At 29.9% G+C, this 23830-nt stretch overlaps 1 protein-coding gene across 4 annotated transcripts; it reads right to left on the reverse strand.

The window, feature by feature from the left end:
• Positions 1-173: 173 nt before the first annotated feature.
• On the reverse strand, positions 174-22351 carry LOC130900045 (serine/threonine-protein kinase SIK3-like). 4 transcript variants are annotated; one of them, XM_057810405.1, is made up of 18 exons: positions 22128-22351; positions 18818-18998; positions 18217-18371; positions 17522-17653; positions 15781-15904; positions 14557-14898; positions 14037-14338; positions 13684-13845; positions 13413-13608; positions 13069-13234; positions 12740-12873; positions 12237-12362; positions 10973-11125; positions 10373-10828; positions 9861-10190; positions 9093-9366; positions 8775-8982; positions 174-7279 (listed from the first exon to the last, which is right to left on the reverse strand). In XM_057810405.1, the coding sequence occupies exons 1-18, from the start codon at positions 22251-22253 to the stop codon at positions 6923-6925; spliced, it is 3924 nt and encodes a 1307-aa protein (XP_057666388.1). In that variant the 5' UTR covers positions 22254-22351; the 3' UTR covers positions 174-6922. The 4 variants fall into 4 exon arrangements, with proteins under 4 accessions (XP_057666388.1, XP_057666473.1, XP_057666640.1 ...); XM_057810490.1 differs by having other exon boundaries at positions 9093-9362; positions 9857-10190; positions 22128-22348; XM_057810657.1 differs by having other exon boundaries at positions 8771-8982; positions 22128-22346.
• Between the last annotated feature and the right edge of the window lie 1479 nt (positions 22352-23830).

A 23830-nucleotide genomic window follows, 5' to 3' on the forward strand; every position in this document is an offset into this window, starting at 1 on the left:
AATTCATCTCCTAAGTGAAATATTTATTATATAAAATTTATCATATCAGAAATTCTAATTTTAATGCACAATTTAATTTAGAAATAGATTTTTGGGAAATAGCTTATAATGTATAATATCTACATGTCAAATTTACATATTTCTTATCTTTGCATCTAATTATGAAATTGCACTTATTTTTTATTTGTTGTAATTGATTTATTGTGCGCCTTGTATGATAGTTTTACTCAACGCCCTTATAACGGATATTCAACTCCACACGAGAATATGGAGCACTGCAACATTATTATTATATATGGTTTTTGATAAAACTACCACACTTCAGTTTTTAACACATATGACTGACAAAAAAAATTACTGTTATAATCCACAAATACTCATATAAAAACAACTAACATTTAAAAAGTATGATCCCATCTTAATATTACACCTAATAATATCATTTCAATTGGTGAAAAATTCCTAGTTAATTCAGCAAATGACTATCCAAAAAAACTATGCACTATCATATAGTGATCACCTTAATATGAAAATATTTTCGAAGTTATAGATAACATTTGGTATGAAAATTTTTAAAAGCCAGAATTGAATCTCAATGTGAATAAAGAGAATCGTCTCGTATATAATTAATGTATGAATAATGAAGCAAAAATTAAAGATATCGCACTCCTATTTCAATAGTGCCATATCCCAAAAATTGACATTTTCCGTTCAATGTATACTTTAAGATGATGGATTTAATAGTACCATATTACCATATCTTTGGTATTAACAGATTCCGCGTGAGGTGCCAAGTGGCACTATTATAATGATTTACTCGTGATTGTATGCACCATCAGTAGGGCCGTAAGCTAGTATGTCATCTCATTTAACAAATGTAACAAAAATTAAAGCTGTAGTGCCATAACCCACACTGATTTTTTATAACATAAAGAATCTTTTGATGTTCCTCTTTCTGACATTAAATGGAGATCTACTTAAGTTTAACACATCTTTTGTAGGCATTTTTGGGATTGATATTTTCCTGTTATTTTCTTACATTTAACTGAAATACAAATAAATTCATATTTCGATTTATTTGCCCTATGTCCTAACTCAAGTTTAAATGAAATGAACATCAACAGTAGTGGCATATCATTAAAAAAATTTTTTTTACTACTATCTGTAGATTTTATATGACTAATGAGTGAAGATATCTTCAAACTGTGTGTGCACCTAATTTGGTACGCCTAAGTACCGAATTAACTGATCTAGAAAATATTTCATTTACAATCTTTTTTTGTTTGCTTATGGCACTATAAAAATAGGGGTGCGATATGTTTAATATGGGATATTTTGATCCCGATATAAGTTTTTATAGAAGTACTGCCATGAAACATATGGATCAGTATTTTACATATAATAAGATGGTTAATATTTAAAACATTTAAAAAAAGGCACATCGCACCTCCGCTCTAATAGTGTTATCAAGTCAAAAAAACAAACTATCGAGTAATAAGCGTTTGAAATTGAATATAACTGACAAATTTACTGCAACAGCAACTATTTGCGTGACATAATTTGGGATAAGATTTTTGAAGTTTTCTGACATCAATAGTACAATAGAGATTTTCTAATTTTGTAAGTTATGACACTATTTGAGCGGAGGTGCGACATGTTGAATTATGTAGATAATTAATATCGGCAGTAAATAAAAAATCTAATTACTGGCTAAAGATACATATAAACTAGAAACAAACTATTAGCTCCGACTAGTATTGAATCACACTTCATTAGAGGACTTGATGAGAAAGCGGATAAATTTCAAACAAAACGATCCCTTTGACTTTGTAAGGGTATCCTTTCATCACCTCTATGTAGAGCACTGTTAATTAGATACCAACATTCAGTGGTCAAATAGGTATTTACAAATGGGTCTTTGAACATTAAAGTTAATTTTTACTACTGACCAAGTGCAATTCAGTTAGCAAGGCGAAATGCGAATCTATTTAGTTTGCAATTTTGATTTATTACATGATTTTTTTACATACATATTCAAAATTCTGATACAAAAGGCACTGGGACAAAAGAAAAGAGAATGTGCATATATGCTTTTTTTAGTTCAGTTCTATCTGCTACTTGTTTTTTCATATCAAGAACGTTTGTTGAAAAACAATATTTAGAATATATGAAGAAACAAATAAAGATTGATTTTAAACAGTTTCGTGAACTATTGCCCATTTCATTTACGTAAATTAATCATCATGAAAAGCTACGATTTATTAAGACAGATAGCTAGAGAAAAGGCGACATTCTGTGAGGGTGAAAATCTTAAGGATTGTTGATGGCCAGATTTCAACCGGTATTTTATTTACATATGTATTCAAGCGATTTGAACATAAAATTACGATCGAGCGAAGCATCTGCTTGAAAATTATATTGTAGTATCTTCTAAAATATAGTTTAAAACTATGTCAAATACTTTTGTAGTAACTTTGAAATATTCCTGGAGTTTTCCTTCTGTGCTGTTCTTTAAAAACAAATCAGTTACACTTCGTTTTTTTTTACATACCACACATCCTTTTCTTCTCTCAAAAGTGCAAATGACACAATGCAGCTCAGCATACAACTTGAAAAGTAAGAATTTTTTTAAAATACTTTTCTGCCTGCAGCAAGTGAGAACAATACATGTTTGCGCCGAAATCAATGAAACTTTGATCGTAACCTTGCTGAATTGTTAAACAAACCGTAGCTTTCTTCATGTATCCATAAAAATTATCGTCAACCCATATTGGTACGAGAGCTAGCAAAGTCGGGAAAACAACAATTTCAGGTCAGGCCAATTTTTAGATATAGTGTCTCTCTCACTCCCTTGACGTCATACGAGCTTTCTGTTTGGTGGTACAGGTTGCGTTCATCAGTACGCATCCTATCTGTATATGTAAAATATCAATTTAATCATTTTAAGAAGTTTCCTTTTGTTTTTATTAATTTTATTGAACTTTTTGAAACATGAATCTATTATTGCCAGATATTTTGATTGTTGTTTAAAGTGAGCCAAACGCTAATTTTGAATCGATGTTTGTTTTTCAAAATATTTTAGTAGAGCTGAAATTTTTATATGATATATAAAAGTATCTAAAAACCTAAAATTAAGTTGCCAAACCTTCAGCCAGACCGATCTAAAAGTGAAGTATCATTTTGTTGCATGTTCTAGAAATAGTTGTCAAATAAATTACAGAGGAAGAATTGAAAACTACTAAATTAATTTATGGGTTAATATATCAAAATAGTTTTTCATTGTTGGACAAAATTAAGACAATGGTTTTGTAACTGTACACTATCATATTTCAGTTTTAAAATTACAGGTATTTGTAGAACTTTTTTAATTTATCTTCTATAAAAATTATTATTTTTCTATTTCTGTCTTTCCAAAAAACACATTTCAATTTTTCACTAGCCATTGTATAACAATTTTGTCAAAAACATTAAAAATAACGGCAATGTATGAATCAATGTGACTAAACTAACGCCATCTTCACTACAAACAGCTGCTGTCGCCTATCTCGCTTGCGCAACTAAACGTAATTGTCTGTACTTACATGCCCAATCACTTTTCCATTTAGATCCGTCTGGCTGCGCAGCGCAACTAACACGTAGGCCCCTTTCACACCAAACGAATCCGAATCAATCTTCTGGATCACTCCGAATCAAGTTGAATATGATTCGTCAACTCCACTCTTTCACACCAGCTGAATCAACCTGAATCTATAAAAATTTTTGTTGCTGTGATTGACCTGATTGAACCAGATTCGTCCGGTCTGAAGGCGGAAAGAGTCCCTTCACATTTAAACGGAGCGCTCGAAGCCGAATATTGGTCAATCAGATTCAACTTGATTCGGAGTGATTCTGATTCGTTTGGTGTGAAAGGGCCCGTAATTGTCTATACCTACATGCCCAATCACTTATCCGTTTAGATCCGTCTGGCTGAAGGTTTAACAATCGCATTATTGTTTGACAAATTAGTTTTAGATTTTTAGATTCTTGAATAACATCATATAAAAATTTCAGCCACACTAAAATATTTTGAAAATTTTTTTTTAAATATAAAATTATCGTATGGCATAGTTTAAACAACAATAAAAATAACTGGCAATAATAGATTTATGTTACAAAAAGCTCAGTAAAAACAAAAAAAGAAACTTGATGAACTGATGAACGCAAACATTACCGCCAGCCAGAATGCTCGATCGACGTCCGATATAGGATGTCACAAAACTAGCCTACCTGAAATTATCTCTTACACTATATCAACAATACTTCAGTAATGACTAAAGCAATACTTCAATAATCTACTTCACAAAACTGTTCCAAAATAGTGAATTCATATTGGCTATTTTCAATTTAATGAAACATATTGCAGTGTACTTGATGAAATAAATCCATACAAAAATGGTATTTCTGTTGTTAAAAGTAGTATTAATTAATAATATTTACAATAATTAATGAATATTGTGCACTATTTACATTATTGGAAATCTTATATACAATACAATCACTAGTGTTAAATTCACTCTAAAAGGCAATTTTTAAACCATTAAAAAATCAAAGTTTTTTTAGAGAAGTCCTTATGGTATCTCGTGTTTAATTTTTTAACATGATATACAAGAACCCCTATTTGTAGACCGAGCAGGAAATACTTCCATGCTTAGTTCGAATTAAAGGAAACTTTGAAGTCCAGATCGATATTTCACACCAATTCTGGACCATTAGGTCTCGTCCAGACTGAAAAGATCAACCAAAATCGACATATACTATCAATTTTATATCAGAAAATTAGGAGTGAAGTTATGTGATCTAAAAAATGTGGTCAAGAATTGGTCTTTTAAATTTTCTACTCGAGTTACTAAAATATGTATTCATCCAGAACTAAATAAGAACATTCAAAAAATAAATTTGTTACTAGCACAGGGTTTAATAACGAGTATTTGATACTCAATCAATTGTAGGACCTGGTAACCACATGAAATTAAATCATAAAATCTATGGAATGTCGACAAATATGGCAAAATAAATTACTGATAATGAATTAAAAATTAATGATATAGTGGAACTACTTTTTTAGCATCATCGACAGATGGAAAATTACTAACAGCATTAACCAAAAATCTTTCCATTCTTAATACTTTACAAGTTATACTAGAATTTATATTTATATTAAAATTAAAGTTATAGACAATATACTATTAAAATCTGTTTGAAAGTAGTTATATAATTTTACATATTTGTCTATCTCCATTAGATAACTGTATCAAATTCCTAATTTGTTTAAGGAGCTAAAAATTGTAAATTAATATGCGGTTGGCCATATTGCCAATTTAAAACGTAGGATTATTATCATATCTACTGTGAATAGTCCTAGTGCTCTATTTAGAGTCTTCCATGTGGTTCATATGATTTTTCAACTGTTTTTTATGTAGTCAGCAGATCCAACGAAGTGCCTTTGTTGCTTTTTCAACTTCTGGATTAATTGTTAGCACATTGGTGGAACGATATGTTACCGAATATCTACCACAATGAGAATTTTTTAGGGCGACGTGTAAAGTACTGGTTTGTATGGAGTTAAATTTAATAGATGTGAGATGGAAATGTGGATTTTCATTTCTGCAAGCTGCAGGAAATATTGTTTCTGTAAAATTACAGAAAAATTATTAAATTTCTTGCGAGGTGGTTCTTGGTGAAAAAATCCAATCTTTTGAAATGTTGTATCTATAGGCACAAACGCGATTTAAATTCAAGAATAATCCTATCACATCAGAAAGCACAAATTTGCTATTGGACCATCCTGATTATAATCTATTGTTAGAATAGAACAACAGTATTACATTATTACATATCTTTTCTATGAAGCGATATTACAAAGATGAGTTAAAAAAGTTTTGTTCCACTTTAAGCATGACATGTTATTACTAAGAGATCATTAAAAAAACAATCACAAAATATTATCTTTTAAAAATTTCAAAATCCACAGCAAATTTTAACATTCACTGTTAAACTTTGTATTTGATAATAGGTTTTTGTTTCAAACTCCAACTACCAAATCAGAATCATGTGTATAACAAGAATAAAACGTTAGAAACTAATAAATGGCAGACAAGATATACATTCTGTAAATGTACTGTTCAAAAAAATTAATCTTTTATGAAATACTTCTGTTGCCCCATGAAAAAGTAAGTACATGAAAGAAGATAATTGTATGCAGTGTTGTAATTATCTTACAATAGATGCTCTTAATAGTTACACATATCTTTAGAAATTGGTACAGCTGTTTTTCGTAGATATAATGCAAGGGTTATTGAACAGAGATTTTTTACTTTGGAAACCATCAGGAAGGTACCTATTTCTAACTTGCAGAAATGAAATAAGACATGCCACACAGGGCACCATTTTAGTGAAAAATAGTTAGAAAAGTGATAACAGGGAAATGTCAAAAATCTAGAAAAGGGGAGTAGACAATAAAAGAAAAATAGAAGACCAAATTGAAGTCTTAAGGTAAAAGTGTATCTTGTTACATTTAACAAGTGAACACATACGCCAAATTTAATACAAATTTTAAATAATGGGTTTGTTGATGTAGGCGTCAAACAGTTGAAAGTAGAAGTTCATCATATGCGTAGCTATAAAAATGTACATAATGCTGTTTCAGAACATAGTTCTAAAAAAATAAAAGATCTTCAACACAATGATAAAAAGGTACTATTACTAGTCGTTCTTGTAGATCTATCCACATTACTAAAAACCTGAAATATTCAAATATACTTTTTGTAATCCCCCTTAATATACAACAATGCTTAGCATATTTACCCAATATGGGAGCGTCTTCTAGATTCGCGTCATGACAAAACGAAAACAATAACAACATTTAAAAAAATTACTTTAAATGCTAGGAAACAGTCATACAGGAGATTAGCTGTTGACACACCTGGTTATAAACCAGGTGATCACCAGATATCCTTCTCATTTTCAGCCCTTTAGAGTCACCTCGAGGCTTGTCAACTATTTTAAGCTCGATCTGAAGGCCTCCTTCGTATTCAAGGCTTAACCTATCGCTGAGCTCTTCTGAACTAAGACACGTTTTGGGTGGAATTTGGTCATTGATAGTTTTTTTGACCATTTCCAATATGTCAGTTGATTGTAATTTAGAACATACTTCTGATAGTTCGAATTCGTAGGAGCCTGAATTTTTGTGCAGGTTTGTTTCCACTGGAACCTGGCAAAGGGGACTGGAAGCTTCACGATTCTGAAAACAGTGATCACAGTTATTGTAAATTAAAATCTGAATAAGCAATATAAATAATTTTATGTTATGAGGTGGGTGTGTAATGCAAAAAACATCAATTTTCATCATCTAAGGTGGCTTATAATGAATAATTAGAACGTTATTTAGTTTATATAGGTTTTTGGGGACAACATTAAAATATAAACAAACTCAAATTGTTGTATTGAAAAGCATAAGAGACAGGAAACAATTGAATAAAAATTTTTTTACAGTATTTATATTCTATAAAACGTTAAACTGGTTCAAGATTATTATTATTAAAGCCTAGTAATGTACAGCCATTATTTGTAGGAGAAATAATACTTTAAAACAGCGGCCTTCAACCCGCGGCCCGCGCTCGGTTTTTTTAACGGCCCGACAATATCTACTAAGTTTGCGTACATATCACAGCAAAGCTGGTCAATTTCTGGCATTATATCATATCATAAAATGCATATTGACCCAAATTTACATAAACAGTGAGATTTGCGTAATTGGTTGACTTGAGTTCGGTTATTTGTTACGTCACCAAACCGGTTTCTCGAAGTGGACCACCCTACTCTTTGTTTCCTTTCCTTGAGGCGCGCCTACCTATGCAGCAACGCGATATGCGCGTGGGGCGTGCGTTTGAAGACGCCAATGGTTTGATTAGTTTCAGTTCGCTACTGAGAGTCAGCGTGTACGGAAGTGTTTGTGTACTGCGCTGAGAGTTGAAGTGAATAATATTTTAAAACGTTTGAAGTGAAGCTGGACTTATGGATCAATCAGTTAAAAAAATATTACTACGCATTTTCCTCATCTGTCGTTTTGTCAGATTTCAGACATGGATAAATATATTTCTGCACTTTAAGAGCTGATAACAGAAATCGACTCACGTTAATCGATTTTCGCAAAAATGAGAAATGCCTAAATTTATTCGCACGACCATTCAGTGTTTCTGTGGAAGATGTACCTGAAGAAATGCAGATGGAATTGATAGAGTTGCAGTGTAACTCTGTTTTAAAAGATAAATTCAATTCTGCTGGTCTGATTGAGTTTTATTCAAAATACTGGTCTATTTCCGACTATCCGAAAATGAGAGACCATCACTGAAAATGACATCACTTTTTGGAACCACATATCTATGCGAGCAGCTATTCTCTCAAATGGAGATTGTGAAATCCAAAACAAGGACCAGAATTACCGATGTTCATCTTGAAAATAGTTTGAGAATTGCAACAACGGCTATTGGGGCAGATATTGATGAATTAGTTAAGAATAAACAATGTCAAATATCCCACCGATTAAATTTGAATGTTTTTCTAAATAAATAAAAATTATTATATATATATATATATATATATATATATATATATATATATATATATATATATATATGTTTTTATTATACTGCGGCCCGAACAACTATAATAAAGAAATTTTGGACCTTAAGTTCAAAAAGGTTGAAGACCACTGCTTTAAAAGAATCCTCACATACACTTTCCAGTGACTGAGTTGTATTCCAAGCCATATTGCTCATTTTTAGGTTCCGAAAGATTTGAAAGTTTTCCGTGCCTTCAGCATTTCGTAATTCTTGATCTATTGTAGCGTACGTGTCAATCGGCCTGTGTCTTATATCACTGTCAAAGGCATGGCTCGATTGAGTGTTCGAACTTGAACTGGGACTCTGGTTTCCAATACTCAAACTGTAAAAAATAGTATATTGTGGTCCTAAGGGCAGATTACAGTACATGTTTAAAGACAGACTTACTACTAATCGTATCAGCTTATACAAAATAGGGAACACAAAACATACCTGTCGTTCGAGAGAGAGTCGTCAGAATAACAGGAACTTTTATCAGAGTTTCGTCTAGGAAGAAACTCTTCGCTATTATTTTGAGTTTCAATTTCGTGACGTTTTGTATCGTTTTCTTGACTGGTTTTACGTCCGATTCCTCTAGTTATAGAAGGAGAATTATCAGCTGGTTCGGATATAATGAACTGGGGTATTTTTTGAAGTCTTTGGTTATCTAGACTATCCATGGAGTCTTCTGAAGTATCCGAACCGGCAACAAGGGTTACTTCACTTCCTAAACAGATTATGATTATAGATATTGGCAGATAATTGAGATATTGATTATTTTGATATTATATATGGTTGGTCCATAGCTCCAGTCTAATAAGTTGTCTACGTAAAATTATTTATATTATTATCTTTCATGTACAGAATAAATTCATTTTTTGTTTTCAAAAATTACTTTTGATTTGGTTATAGAAATCAAATTTTTGGATTGTCACAAAGACAACTCTTTACACACACACACACACACACACACACACACACACACACACACGCACACACACACACACACACACACACACACACACACACACACACACACACACACACACACGCACACACACACACACACATATATATATATATGTATATATATACATTATATGTATATATATATATATATATATATATATATATATATATATATATATATATATATATATACAAGAGAAGCTTCAAAGAACATATTTGTTAATTTTTAAAACAGAAATCAGTGCTACTTGCCTAAAACATCTGTTACAGATATTTGTGGATGTCCTTGTTCGGTCTTACTGCAGCTTTGAACTGGTATTTCTTCTTGAATCATATCCAATCCAGGACTACCTGGATTACTGATAGGTGAATTGGTGAGACTTCTATGACCATGAATATTAAGAATATGTAAGTAGTTTTGAGGGGGTGCCTGCCCGCCCATATAAGACAAGTTCGTGGAAAACGATGTATCCATTTTTGAGTCATCAAGGAGCTGCTGATTACGCATTTCCAGTTGAAGATTACCAGAAGGAATTCCTTGGGTTATTGAACCTGTGCTAGCTGTATTTAATCCGCTTATTCCTAAAAAGACATTATTAATGGTAATTACTTTGTATTATTGTATTGTGTACACCACAGTTTAGAGATTCTTAACGAATCTATGTATAAACTAGAGATATACTTGTATCTTCTGATTTCTAATTGTAATGAATGAGTAATGAGTTTTGATTCGTTCTATATAGAATTAACAAATCACCATTTACCTTGTGTGATAGATGATATGCTACTCCCTTGTGTACTTTGACCATATCCTCCAAATACTGGTGAAGTATTGGGACTCAATAGTGGATTTAAAATGGGCGAATTACTGCCGGAATACAAACCTAAATTCGGAACTTGACTGTATACTGTAGGACCGATGGGCGATGATGTTAAATTGGTAGTGGTATAAGGCGATGAATGTAACGGACTTCTATTAATCGAGTCATAAGAATAAGTAGGACTTCGATTTGTAGCTTCGTAGGGACCATAGTTGTGTTGTTGATAGTTCTCAGGAGGTAAACCTAAAGTTGGATCGATATTTGTTGAAAAATTTTGGAGATCCTGTAGAGTAACTGACTCTGGGAGTGTTTGATAAAATTGATGAATAGGCGATGTACACTCGGACATATGATGACGCAATGGTTGTTCAGACATAAACTTCTGGTGAATTGGAGAGCCTGAAATGGACGAATAAATTAACATAAAAGCTCACCTATATAATTAGATTATTGTTAATTTAACCAAAGAAATAACAAACAATTATCTATAAACAATATTCATTTCTGTATGTTTTGAGCTGTTTAATATTGACACTGAATTACCTGGAATAGATCTAGGGGGACTGTTTCTTGTTGAAAGTCCCCTTTGAAGGCGTTGTTCCTGTGACGAGGATGTTAGAGTACGACTACCTCCTGCAGATCCTTCACTACCTCTTCTTACTGGAGAAAACCTTTCCATTGATTTTTGTTCTCTTCCTGAAGGTACAAACATAGAATATTTGTCTTATTAAAAATTTATGGTTATGGTATAGAATGTTAAAATAATGCCACAAAAACAAATTTGGACTCAAATTAGGAGTGACATAAAAAAATTATAAAGCATACAAAGTGTTTTATTTAGAATAACAAATATCAACTACGGATATAACTACAAATGTAGTACAAAAGATAAATTAAATGAACTAGTCAAGTCCAAACCCCTAAATTTAAATTCTGGTCATTTCTAATTAGGAATTTGTATAAGATATTCTCTTAATTTAATTGGTCTTCTTTTCCTTTTTATTAATAAAAGAGGTGTTTTCTTGATGATTACATTTATTTTCATCATTTGTTTAGAAAATTCTTCATATACAAAAAAAACATTCAAGAAGTAATAGCAAAATCAAAACTGTTCAAACAACAAAAAGTGCAATTGAACTGAGAATCGATGACCTGATGAAATATTTCAATCATATCTATAAGTTGAAGATACACAAAAATTGATTTATTTGGAAAGTTACAAACTACTTTATTGCTCAGAATACACACAGATCTATAGAAAATTAATGTACATAAAACCATCAGCTATGTAGCCAACACAAACTTTTGTTCATAGCAGGTTGTTAATACTGTCTTTGAAAAAAAAAATATATCTTGTGTAATTTTTAAAACACATCTGATGTGCATAGTCGAAAAAGCCCTCTATGGACATGATTGGAGAAATTTTCATTCCCTGCCTTGGATAAATAAACTGAGGGGATATTTGGGTCCAGAGCAGCAGATAAAAGTTCTGCGTTATTTATTGCTAATTTAAGGATACACTTCTCCAAGTACTTCATGACATTAGTCGATTTGGAGTGTCACACATCCTCTACATGATGAAGTTTTCTTTGAAGTAATTTTATTGAACGTACATTATTCAATTAAATCAATGAAAGTTTATTAAGAAAAAGTATCAATAAGAATATAAAAGTGGGAGTGCTCAACAATATATATATATATATGTATAATTAAAAAAATGTTTTTATAAGAGTTTAAATAATATAAGTTCAATATAAAAGACTCTTATGTTTCAAGTTTCAATGTTTCGAGCATACTGGTAACCTACCTTGTAGTTCTTGGACCGTGGGCAGGGGGGGTTTGTGCCTGGATTGTTTACGTGTAGGTAATATAGTAGGCATATAATTGCGATTCATGCGTGCTTCTACTTCCATCACGACTTCAGGAGGAATTACTAACAAAACAGGCATGCAAAATAATAATAAAAAAAATAAAAACAAAATGCCGTTTACAATAAAATAGCAAAAATGAAAAAGGAAATGTTAAAAAAAGTGATAGACTTGTTTTCTAACAAAATTAAATAAAAATAAGAAAAACTACAATAACAGTAATTCTTCATCACTAATTTTTTTTTCACAATTAATCTTTTTCTAATGAATTTTTTATTCCATTGAGCATCATCACACTAAATACAAACGAGATCTAAGGAACTGAATCACTTGGTGTTCATTTTGGTAGAAAACAAAGCTACAGTTTGGTAGTGACGACAACAAAATAGCTAAAATACAATGCACATTGAAACACTTCATAAGCAAATATATTTATATTCACCTGGACGCTCTGTTACAGTGAGAAGACCTGTTCGTCTCACTCGTGCTCCAGTTGAAGGAGCCGAATGCATAGTATGGATATCTTCTGGATTTGGCATTGTATGTCTTTGAGTATTTCCTCTACTTTGCATGTACCTTTAATAAAACGACATTATAAATTTTTGATACAATGCAGAGCTATTTACTTTTGCATATTACCAATGATTTAAATACTCAATTTTTATTAATAAAATTATCATTCTTTGGAAAACTGTAGGGACGTATTCAACAAAATATCTAGTGTTTGTCTTATAATGGGGTTTGTTCAAAATTCGTCTTATAGCTATTCACCTCGCAACTGCTAATTCATCCAAAACATGTTGATTGTGTTCTATTAATTGTGTTCCTGTGCCGCTACTACTTAAACTAGGATTTCCACTGGAACTTGTAGACATCATGGATAACTGATCATGGGAACCGGGAGTGCCCCAAGCCATGTGCAAATTAGCTCCACCATCTACAAAATTAATTATGCTTTGATATTTTGAAAGGATAAAATATTTCATACTTATAAAATGTTTTAAAATACTCTTGTAACGTTCAGATATATAGTTATTGAAGAGAAATCAAAATTATATTATAAACACAACATATATACTTAATGTAGTAAACATCTTCATTAATAATTTTCTCACCCGAAGCTCTTCTTCCAAATCCTCCTGCAGCACTCAACACTACAGGTGGTTTTAACAAATGTGGATCCTTTCCTCCAAAATAGTGTGGGTTTTGTTGTGCAAGGGTGGTCAAATTTAGAGGAAGATTTGTGTTAGGAAGCAATTTAGCACCATTTGTATTGTGTTGAGGATGAGCCATGTAATGGGTTTCCAGTACCTTCAAACAATTTTTTTTTAAAAATCAAATATAGAAAAATAATTAAATATTTTAAATAATGATGAAAAAACATACCTGTTCGTGTGCAGGATCTCCCGGCCCAACAGTATGCCGCCTCACAGTCAAATATTTATCACCTGAAGAATTACAACTACTATAACCAGTAGATGTAGATGTTGTAGATGAGACAGCCATGGAATAAGTATCGTCGTTTGTATCCATATCTACTTCTCCATACTAAAAAATTACATTATTTCTATCTTTAAAATAGTAAACTGTGAATTTGATATTGAAAATTGTGATACAAAATACTAAAATTTCACATCTCAAACTACCCTGTTCAAAATAAGTCAATTTCCCTTAAAAGGAAACAATTAAAATGACAGACACAGGCAGTATTGAAATAATAAAAGAAGAGTTGAATATACCTTTTCTAGAAGTTGATTTTCCTGGTCTCCAGCTAAATATACAGCGGGTATTGTCGGCATTGAAACAAAAGGGGATCCCACTTCATCTGGAGCGCCTTCGTTCAAACATTTTAACCTATCATTCGAATCATCGTTCATTTCTCTTAAGCAGTTTTCATTGAAACTCTCCCTTCTATAGTTAAATAGCTCTAGCGTGTCTTGTTTTATATTGTGACCATCAGAATTAGCAGTTGTCAATTGAGTAGCGAGGCGGTTTTCGTTGAATGATTCACTTCTTTCGTTTATTTTCGCTAGTTTTTCTTCTAAAATCAGCAAAAAACAACATCTATTATACGGGAAGATAGCAGAAGTATGGATTTCCAAGTAAACAGCAATAAAGTAAAAAAAAAACATTTGCATCACTGAAAATATGTTTGAGTACACAAAATAGAAACAAATAAAATGAAAGCTGAACAAAATTACAGGTTCATTGACAGAGATAGATCCTACTCTTTAATATTACATACATCATAATGCTTACCAGATTCAGTTTGTTCTTCGATTTTCTGTTCCCTTCTCTGTTCAAGAACTTTAGACTGGAAATTAATAGTCCTTTGATGTAATTTATCTAACAACAGATTATAAATGGCATATATGTGATCAAATGAATTAGTTTTTAAGCTCTGTACAATCATATTTTGATTCAAGTTAGGTAACTGTAACATATGATCTATAACAGTTTTGTTTAACTGCAAATCTTTTTCCAATATAACATTTTCAACAGGAGGAACATCATTTAACCATCGGTGTTTTAGTATCTGTGGAATTCTCAGTCTTTTCTCCGGATCTACCACCAACATGTGTCTGATTAAATGCTCACACTCTACAAAATAGAAAAAGTGAATTAGTAATGAGTATTTTAATAATGTTAAATTTAATTGAGCAAAAGTGGATTCTATTTAAATGCTCTATTTTTTTTTCCAAGTATAGTTGGCTATTATATTATAGTAGTAAAACCCTGGGACATGCCTCAGGACGTTGCATTGAAAAAGTTTACCTCTGAGAAAAACTTGACCTCAAACTGTAAAAGCAAGTGAGTTCAAAACATCATACAAGAAAGGAACAGAAATGCCATTAAATGGTATACAGACGGATCTAAAACAGAAAACCGAACTGAAATAGGAGTGTACAGGCCCAGAACCAAACACTTTGAAAGCCTGGGCAGCGCACCAAGCATTTTCCAAGCAGAAATTATGCAATTAAAAAATGTGTTCAGTTCAATCTAGAGAGGAACTATCTCAAACAGATCATCATCCTGCTTGAAATAGAAGACAAAGATCTCTGGCAATTACAGCTATCCCACATTCTAGACTTTTTAAAAGAAGTGGCATTGATGGATCAGCTGTAAACACTGGGTTCTCCAGCATTGCAGCAAGAAAGGGGGACACAATAATTTTTTTGGATTGTAGCGTATTTGATACCCCAAAACCCATACATACATATAGTAGTGATAAAACAGACCTGCTAATAATTGATACCTTGATAATAGATAATTGCAATAAAACTTAAATTATCTAATATTTTTATTGGATAAGTTCCTAGGCTAATGAAAAATAAGAACTTTATATACTATTTTTGCATTTTTTTAAATATAAATTGTTGGTCACACATTTTTTAAAGTGATTTTTGATAAATCCTAAAAACTTTCCCCTCTTATTAATAGAAGATAGAGGTAAGTATAGTTATTTACAAAAACATAACCAACCTTGTGACATAAAATAAGGTATTCGGAATTTTCCTTCTATCACAACATTTCTCAAGGCATGCAACGTTGGACCATCAAATGGAAGGGAACCACAAACCAAAACATAAAGAACTACACCTAAACTCTGAAAAAAAATTAATCAAATCAATAAATATGTTAATATGATTGCAGATTCTAAAAGACAGTAAAATTATAATCATAAATTTAATTATTTTTCTCAATTTTTAATCACATAGTAGACTCAAACAACAGAAAAGAAGTTTCCTAATAATTATGCAAATTGTGTGTTGAATTAATGAAGAGAAAAATAAATAGCATGAGATGAACCAAGTGTTGATGCAATTATTTGTATTTGTGGAATTGATAAAGGCTACAAAGTACTCCTCGATATTGATGGTATTAACAAGATTATTCAATAAAAAATAATACAACTTATTAAGAAACAAATATGATAATATAATTTATAAAATACAAATGGTGAATTATGGAGTATAGTATAGTTAATTAAAAATCGAAATCGAAATTTTTATTAATGAAAACCTAGCAAAAGCCATGAATGACTTTTGAAATAATCAGTTAATGTCAATTCACCAAAACATATGAACAAAGTGAATGAAGCACCACAAATTAAAATTGTTCCAGATTAAGAAAATTAAATGAAAATATTACTTGTGTTGATAAATAACTTCATGAACCTTTTCAGTTTTAATTCCTATATTAAAAGAAACAAAAAATTTATTGCAGATAAGATAATCAGACAATATTAAATAAGGTATACATGTCTAGCATAATGTTGATTATCCCAGAATAAGAAAGTTACAAAAATTTAACTAGAGATAATCTACTTATTCTAGTTGCTTGAGAGTCTGAGGCATCAGTAATTAAACAACATCGTGTTTGCATATATTTTTGTATAAACAATGTGTGTGGACAATTTTGATTATAATAGTAGTTAGAGCTAAAAAGCATATATATGAAGTATATCTATTACTTCCTATGAAACACATTCAAATTTTTAAGAGTAGATAACTTGAAAACAAATCAAATTCAATTTTTTATGTAGAATTAGGTGCCCTCGTCTTTTTCATACAATTAAAAAAAAAAACAAAAATTTTAAATTATATGTGTAGTTCTTGTATGAAATATTTACTTATAATTAGAAAAAAGTTATGTATTTGACATCCACAAAATTTGTTTCAATTTTTTTGTCGACAATGTTAAATTCATTAACTGAACTTATGTCATATTGAGTTTGGCTCTAGTACAATTTCAGCAAACATGTCAAAAATATAATCAGCTCCGATCATATAAAAAAGATGCATTACATTATTGAATTTTTTTCTATGAGAAAGGCAAAAGATTATTCAATGTATCACACTGTAATATTCCAATTCCAAATAAGAAAATAAATTTTATTTCAATTAAACTAACATCAACAAGTTGATAACAAATTTTAATCTAACAAGAGCCCATTGTAATTACAAGTTAATCACTTTATCAACAAATTCAATAGAGAACATATTCAACACAAATACGGAACTATGATCATAAAATCATTAAAAAATGGATAATGCTAACAAGAATAAAAATAAAAAAACTTTTATTTTCAATGAAACCAATAGACATCATATTTGCCTCGAGTATTATCAATAATATAATATCTATCTATCTATCAACTGTAAAATAAGTGCTAAGGTATCTCATTAAAGTGAAAGATGAGAATAATATCAATTGAGCATACCCAAATATCTGCCTTAGGCCCATCATATTTGAGGCCTTGAAATAATTCTGGTGCTGCATATGGAGGAGAACCACAAAATGTTGACAATAAACAACCTTCAGTAAATTGATTGCTAAATCCAAAATCAGCCAACTAAAAAATTAAAACAATTTAATTATGATATAATATTAATAATAGTGTGCAATAATTACTATTATAATCCATTTATAAGTTAATCTTAAACAATGTATTAATCCAATAACAACAATAATAGAGGAGTCTTGCATAGTTTTAACACAATAAATGGAAAACTATATAAAATATTGAAAGATGTGTGCTCCATTAAGTTGAATTATTATTATTAAACTAGGTATATTGAAATGGACATTTCTGTTAAATTAATCTGGTAGAATGTGAAAATAAAAAATAAAATAAATTTTATTATCTGTAAATTTTTGTGTTAGACCAAATTAATTTTCAGCCCCTGTTCAGTTTCTAGCTATTTCTATTACTTCAACACAAATTAAATTTCGTCACTAGTTCTTGCATATTATTTTTTGCTTGAAAATTCGCTTTGGTACAACCTTAAAATCACTAGGAAGTCAGTAAAGCTTATAATTTGACCAACTTCAACATATTAACCGTCATTGGTTTGTACCTAACTAGGTTAACTATGAATCAATTGGAAAAAAGTTATTCAAAAAGTATCTACTTACTTTGATATCAAGATTATGATCTAAAAGTAAATTTTCAGCCTTTAAGTCTCTATGAACTACCCCCTGAGAATGGCAATAGCTTACGGCAGACACGATCTGATTGAATATCCTTTTGGCTTCTGGCTCTGTCATTCTACCTTTGGCAACCAAATGATCTAAAATAAATATTTAACTATAGTTCTTTTTTAATACAAGGGTTCATCTATTAGTTTTGTATATCATCATAAATCCAGCAAGAGCCCAGGGTGGGCCAATGCTTTCTTCTGAAGAGATTTCAAAGCATTTCTCTAGGTGACAAGAGTTCTCCAGTCACTAAAATTCAACACTCCAAAATTCCATTCAACTCTAACTATTAGGATTTTGGTTGTCCTCTACCTTGCGGTTCTTGTAATTTTTACTGGATTTATTCAATTCATTCACAGAATATGTGCTAATCAGTTTAATTTGCTAATTTTAATAAACTTAATTATTTTAACCTAGCTACTTTCCACTCTTCATTAACAAAATCATTATCAAACCAGAAATTTTACCTATTTTTTGTTGTTTTTACTTATCCAAAGACGTTTTTACATTTAAAAAAATAGTATAAGAATAATCTTACCAAATATTTCTCCTTTACTTGCATATTCAGTGACCAAGTATATAGTTTGATTAGTCTCCATAAGCTGATATAGCCTTGTGATGTGGGGATGTTTTAATTTCTTCAATATAGCAGTCTCTCTAAATATCTTTGTCAAGTTTTCTTCATCTAGGACAGTCTTATCGATTATTTTGATGGCAACCTAAAATAAAAAAGTTACTTTTTAATTTAATCATTAATATATTTGCAAGAAATGGTTCTATCAAGTTACTAACAAAAATTAATTTCTGTGACTTTCTAAGTTTCTTCTCAAATCTTTCAACCAAAGAATGACACTGCTTTAGATGAATTTTTCGATTCTATAATGTATTTTTTGTATCTGTCTTACTTACAAGAAGTAGGGAAATATTAGAATCCATGGGAGTGACAATGGAAGTTTATCAAATGACTCTGCTGTAACCAGAAATACTAAAAAATATTCAGTCTGACTAGAATACAGTTTGGAAAAGAACAAAAAACAAAAAGAATTGAGTCCTTGATGAAAAATTCATTATCAGAATTTTAATATTCCCCTCCCCCAAAGGTACTGACTATATTGAAGGAATAGTTGTTAAGTTAAGATGTGAAATATTATGATGTATTTAAGATGTGTCATACATATTTGAAAGATCAAGAATGATATGATCTTACTTTTGAGAGGATCATTGTATGTCCATTTTGAGGGTTTACTTTAGAACGTTTCAGTCTGAATAAAAACTTACAATGGTAAAGTTGTAGTTATTTTTTGTCCGTTTTACAATCTAATAAAAGAATTTCCATGGTGATAAATCTGTTTATATAATACTAATATTTGAAAAAACTTGTACATAGAATTTTAAGTGGAAATATAATCAGATCAATCATAAAAGATAATAATTAGATTATATTAAACCAATATGTAGGACATAATTATTTTGGCTAAATAATCATAGATAAAACTTGAATTCAAAAATACTAGTTTAGATTAAGATGGATGAAAACAAATCTATAAGTGACTCAAAAAAATATTAAAGTGTTACTGATCCTATCAAATAATACATCAATATATTAAAAAGTTGATTATAAAAATATTTATAATCAACCAAAAATTGAACACTATTGGCTTTCTAACTGAAACACTGAAAACTGAAACCATAACATTGAAAAATGGAATTAAAACACTGGAAATTGAAACCTAAACACTGACATTTGATTTTTAAGACCAATTTTTGAACTGAAACTTGCTGTGGATGTTCAAAAAGTGTAAACTTAGATATCTTTATGGTCATATAAATATCTAATTTCACCAAATCTCCTTTATAGATGAAAACTGAAATTTTGTAGTTATTGACCATCCATATTGTCTATTGAATACACACATGTTGTGAAGACTTCATATCTAATTATATTTTTTATTTAGCCAGGATTATTAGCTATTGATAGATTAACACAATTAATGTTGGAAAAAGATATCACATGTTAATTGATTTTAAATGCTAACACATGTTATAGATTCATCACTTCTTTTATGTCCTATTATATCTTTCAATTGAATAAAGCAGATACCCTATTGATAAATGTTTAACACTAAGTTTCACATTATAAGCAAAAAACTTCATTTTTTATTATATTTAGGTAGAGTTATGATAATTATCTATATTAGCTGCTCCTCGAGTTGGATGAGGAACTTGGCTAACATTTTGTACTATTGTAGTAATTTTACTTCTAAATTTTGGTTGTAAAAAATATATAATTGTCCTGATTCTTAATGTAAATAAATCTCTTAATCAAGCAATATACTTTGAGGCTAAGTCAACCTGAGGCAAATTTTATTATTCATCAAATATTTGAATATGATTAAAACCTTTAAATAAACTAAATAATTACAATGCAATAAAATAACATTTGAAAAATCAATTGCTGAAGAAGATTCGATGAGAAAGTGACAGTAATTTTGAGTTCATTCTGACATCATGGAGGTATAGTGTATTATAAATTTTGCATCAATTAAAATATGTCATTGAAACAATAATATTATTTAATCTTTATTGTTATCTAAATATAATACAATTAGAGCAAACAATACACTTTTGAAAGACATATTAACTTATAGTATATAGTTGTTATAAAAAATAAATACATAAATAATTTTTAATTAACACCTACTGCATAATTTACGTAACTTTTTCATAATTTAGAAATATTTTGCAGAAAGGATTTGGTCAATAGTCCTGTTGGGAGCCAACAATATTGTGTTTGTTATTGTTTATTATTTTTGTAAATTCTATGTTATAAATTATTCATTTGTCTCCTAATTATGTTTATCTGTAAATTAATTTTTAATTGTTGCAAACAAAGTATGTGGTTATTATAAACTTTAAGATCTAATAAATCCTAGATTATAAGAGTATAAATAATAATATATTTTATTTGGATATTACTTTTGAAAATGTATCCAATAAAAATATAGTTATTCATTTACTAAAGTGAGTGATCTAATAATTTATAATAAATATTAGATTTATGGATATTGTACATTGACAAGTCAGGAATTGTTAACAATATCAAATAAATAATTTGTATTTAGTACCTCAACATGCAAGGGCTGATTGAAGAAGATAATTGGTTCATGTATCTTTTAAAACTGCAGTAGTTCAAATAAGGTTCGATATGAATTGTTCCACTATCATGAATTTTTCTATGGAGTTTAAATTCACAAAAGACTGTTGAGAAATAGCTAATTCAAATTCAAATGTTTTGTTGGAATTTACAAGTTACTTCTTTAAATGATGAAATTACTTCACCTGTTTATTGACCAATTAGTTAAAGTGCTAATGAAATTGACATAGGATTCACTTATCTGGTTTTCCGAAATCTGATTATCTCAACACGTTTAAAACCTTTGCAGTGGTATTTGCTTGGTTTATTAATCTGGCAAGTCAATAAAGGTTTATTAATTTTTAAGAGTTCGAATGAAGTTGTCCTTGATATTGCAGATTTATGATTATAATACACAACCTCTAAATATTTGTTTAAATAAATTAGCAAACATATGCATTTTTTTTCATTTTAATGTATAATATATATATATTTGCGTTAAAAATATATATTCTTGATAATACAGTAAGTTATATTTTTCTAACAATTAGATATTTAGGATTTTGACTACTTTTGAATGTAATAAAAATTAACAACATCAGCTAATAATGTAAAATGTTTATTAATGTTATTACTGCGACATAAAGTATAAAATTTGAGAAAATTACATGCATTTTGACATTTGAGATGTTGATATTGAGATTCTTTAACAAACCTTAGTTCGTGTGACAATGTGAGTGGCCAACTTGACTACGGCGAAATTGCCTTTTCCAATTGTTTTTTCAAGTTCATAATAACCTACACGCACTAATTTATCCACTGGAAATGTTTTTCCGGACATTTTCACCAATTTTTCCTAATCCGTCATCGCCACATATAAAAACACAGAACATATATAAGGATCTACTAAATTACTCGATTACTAGATTTTAGTACATATTTTCGCTTGTAGATTTCGCTCTTCATTTACGTCACATTAAATTGACGTCATATATACATAAGTGAACAATATTATGTTCTGTTGGATTAACTATATATGAATATATGTTATAGTCAAACTTTAAAAATTCTAATCCATATTTACAAAGAATAAAATATATATATCGGAATAATATTTACTTTTTGCTTTATCTAATGATGTATAATTAGTTGCATACTCTCAAAATGACTTTTATGCAAAAATTTTATTCGATATTTCCTTAAAACAATGATATTTGTTTCAAGAAAATATTGTTTTACAAGGGAATTTTAAAAATATTTTCGAATACTAAGATCGCTATGAAAAGCGACTAGCTTCATTGCTAGCACTAAAAATTTCTAGCGCATTCTACCATATAAAATACTCAAATAAACAAGTTCACATACTATTTATTTACTTAAACTTTTCAAAAGTTACATCAAATTACAGAAAAAGAATTTTAACAGAAATTACTTAATAAAATAATTCAAGTACTTATAAAATACAATATAAATATGTCTACAAAATATTTTAAATTCACTAACAGCTTTATTGTAATTATTATAAATATTATATTGAAATAGTGAATATTTATTTCATTTGTCCGAAGAATCGCAGTGTAAAACGAATTACACTCTTAGTTTAGGCTTGGATTCTTGCTTCTATAGCTAGTAATCGATCAAGGCAGGGGTAAATCTGTCAGTACCTTCCATGCGGTCAATATGAATTTTCCATTGATAACTACAGCCTCTAGCCTCTTTGGTTTTACCAAATGGCAAAAAAGATATTTGAGGTTTTCACTTCCTACATAATTGGGAAGATAAAATCATAAAATGTGACTGGAGAATGGATACATAGAAGATCTTGTTCAATATTAATTGTTATCGAGAAAAACGAAGCATCTATCGAACTAATTCTGATGTTTTCTCAATAATTGGTACTTGTAAAATGATTATAAATAAAATAAACATTAACTGATTAACATCGTTTCCTAACCAGCGTTATACAGTAACGGTGCCTGATAGTGTTTGAAAATTAAAAAGTAGGATTAAATGTTTTTCCTACCACCGGTATATTAAAGTGACTTTGCATTGCTGGTAAGAAAGTATAGAGGGTAGATGTGAGGAGGAATATCTCATATGGGAGAAACGCTGAAGCAGTGTCCAACTGTATACCATAAATAACAGTTCAAAAACCTTCCAGAATAGCACTAGTAACGGGTATATATGAATGTAGCAATTGTAGATGAATTGAATTGATAAATTGAAGTATGCCGAATTAAAAAATTTATTCTAATGATTCATTATTGAAAATTTGTAATGTACAAAAGTATGAAAAGTTTTTCAGGGTATAAATAATATTTGGCGCTTTCTTTAAAATTTACTCTGATGCTAATGTGGTGCCGCCCTTCTTTCACACATTTCGACGGACACTTATTGATATTCACAGATTGTTTCCTT

This window comes from Diorhabda carinulata, chromosome 1 (assembly GCF_026250575.1).
Source record: "Diorhabda carinulata isolate Delta chromosome 1, icDioCari1.1, whole genome shotgun sequence".
Classification (NCBI taxonomy): domain Eukaryota; kingdom Metazoa; phylum Arthropoda; class Insecta; order Coleoptera; family Chrysomelidae; genus Diorhabda; species Diorhabda carinulata.

Excerpts from the sequence above, each read along its gene's own strand:
- LOC130900045 (XM_057810405.1), bottom strand. The coding sequence starts at position 22,253 with ATGTCCGGAAAAACATTTCCAGTGGATAAATTAGTGCGTGTAGGTTAT. Across the intron at positions 15,905-17,521 it reads GGCCTAAGGCAGATATTTGG|AGTTTAGGTGTAGTTCTTTA; the intron begins GTATGCTCAATT and ends ATTTTTTTTCAG. Across the intron at positions 9,367-9,860 it reads ATCTGTAACAGATGTTTTAG|GAAGTGAAGTAACCCTTGTT; the intron begins GCAAGTAGCACT and ends TAATCTGTTTAG.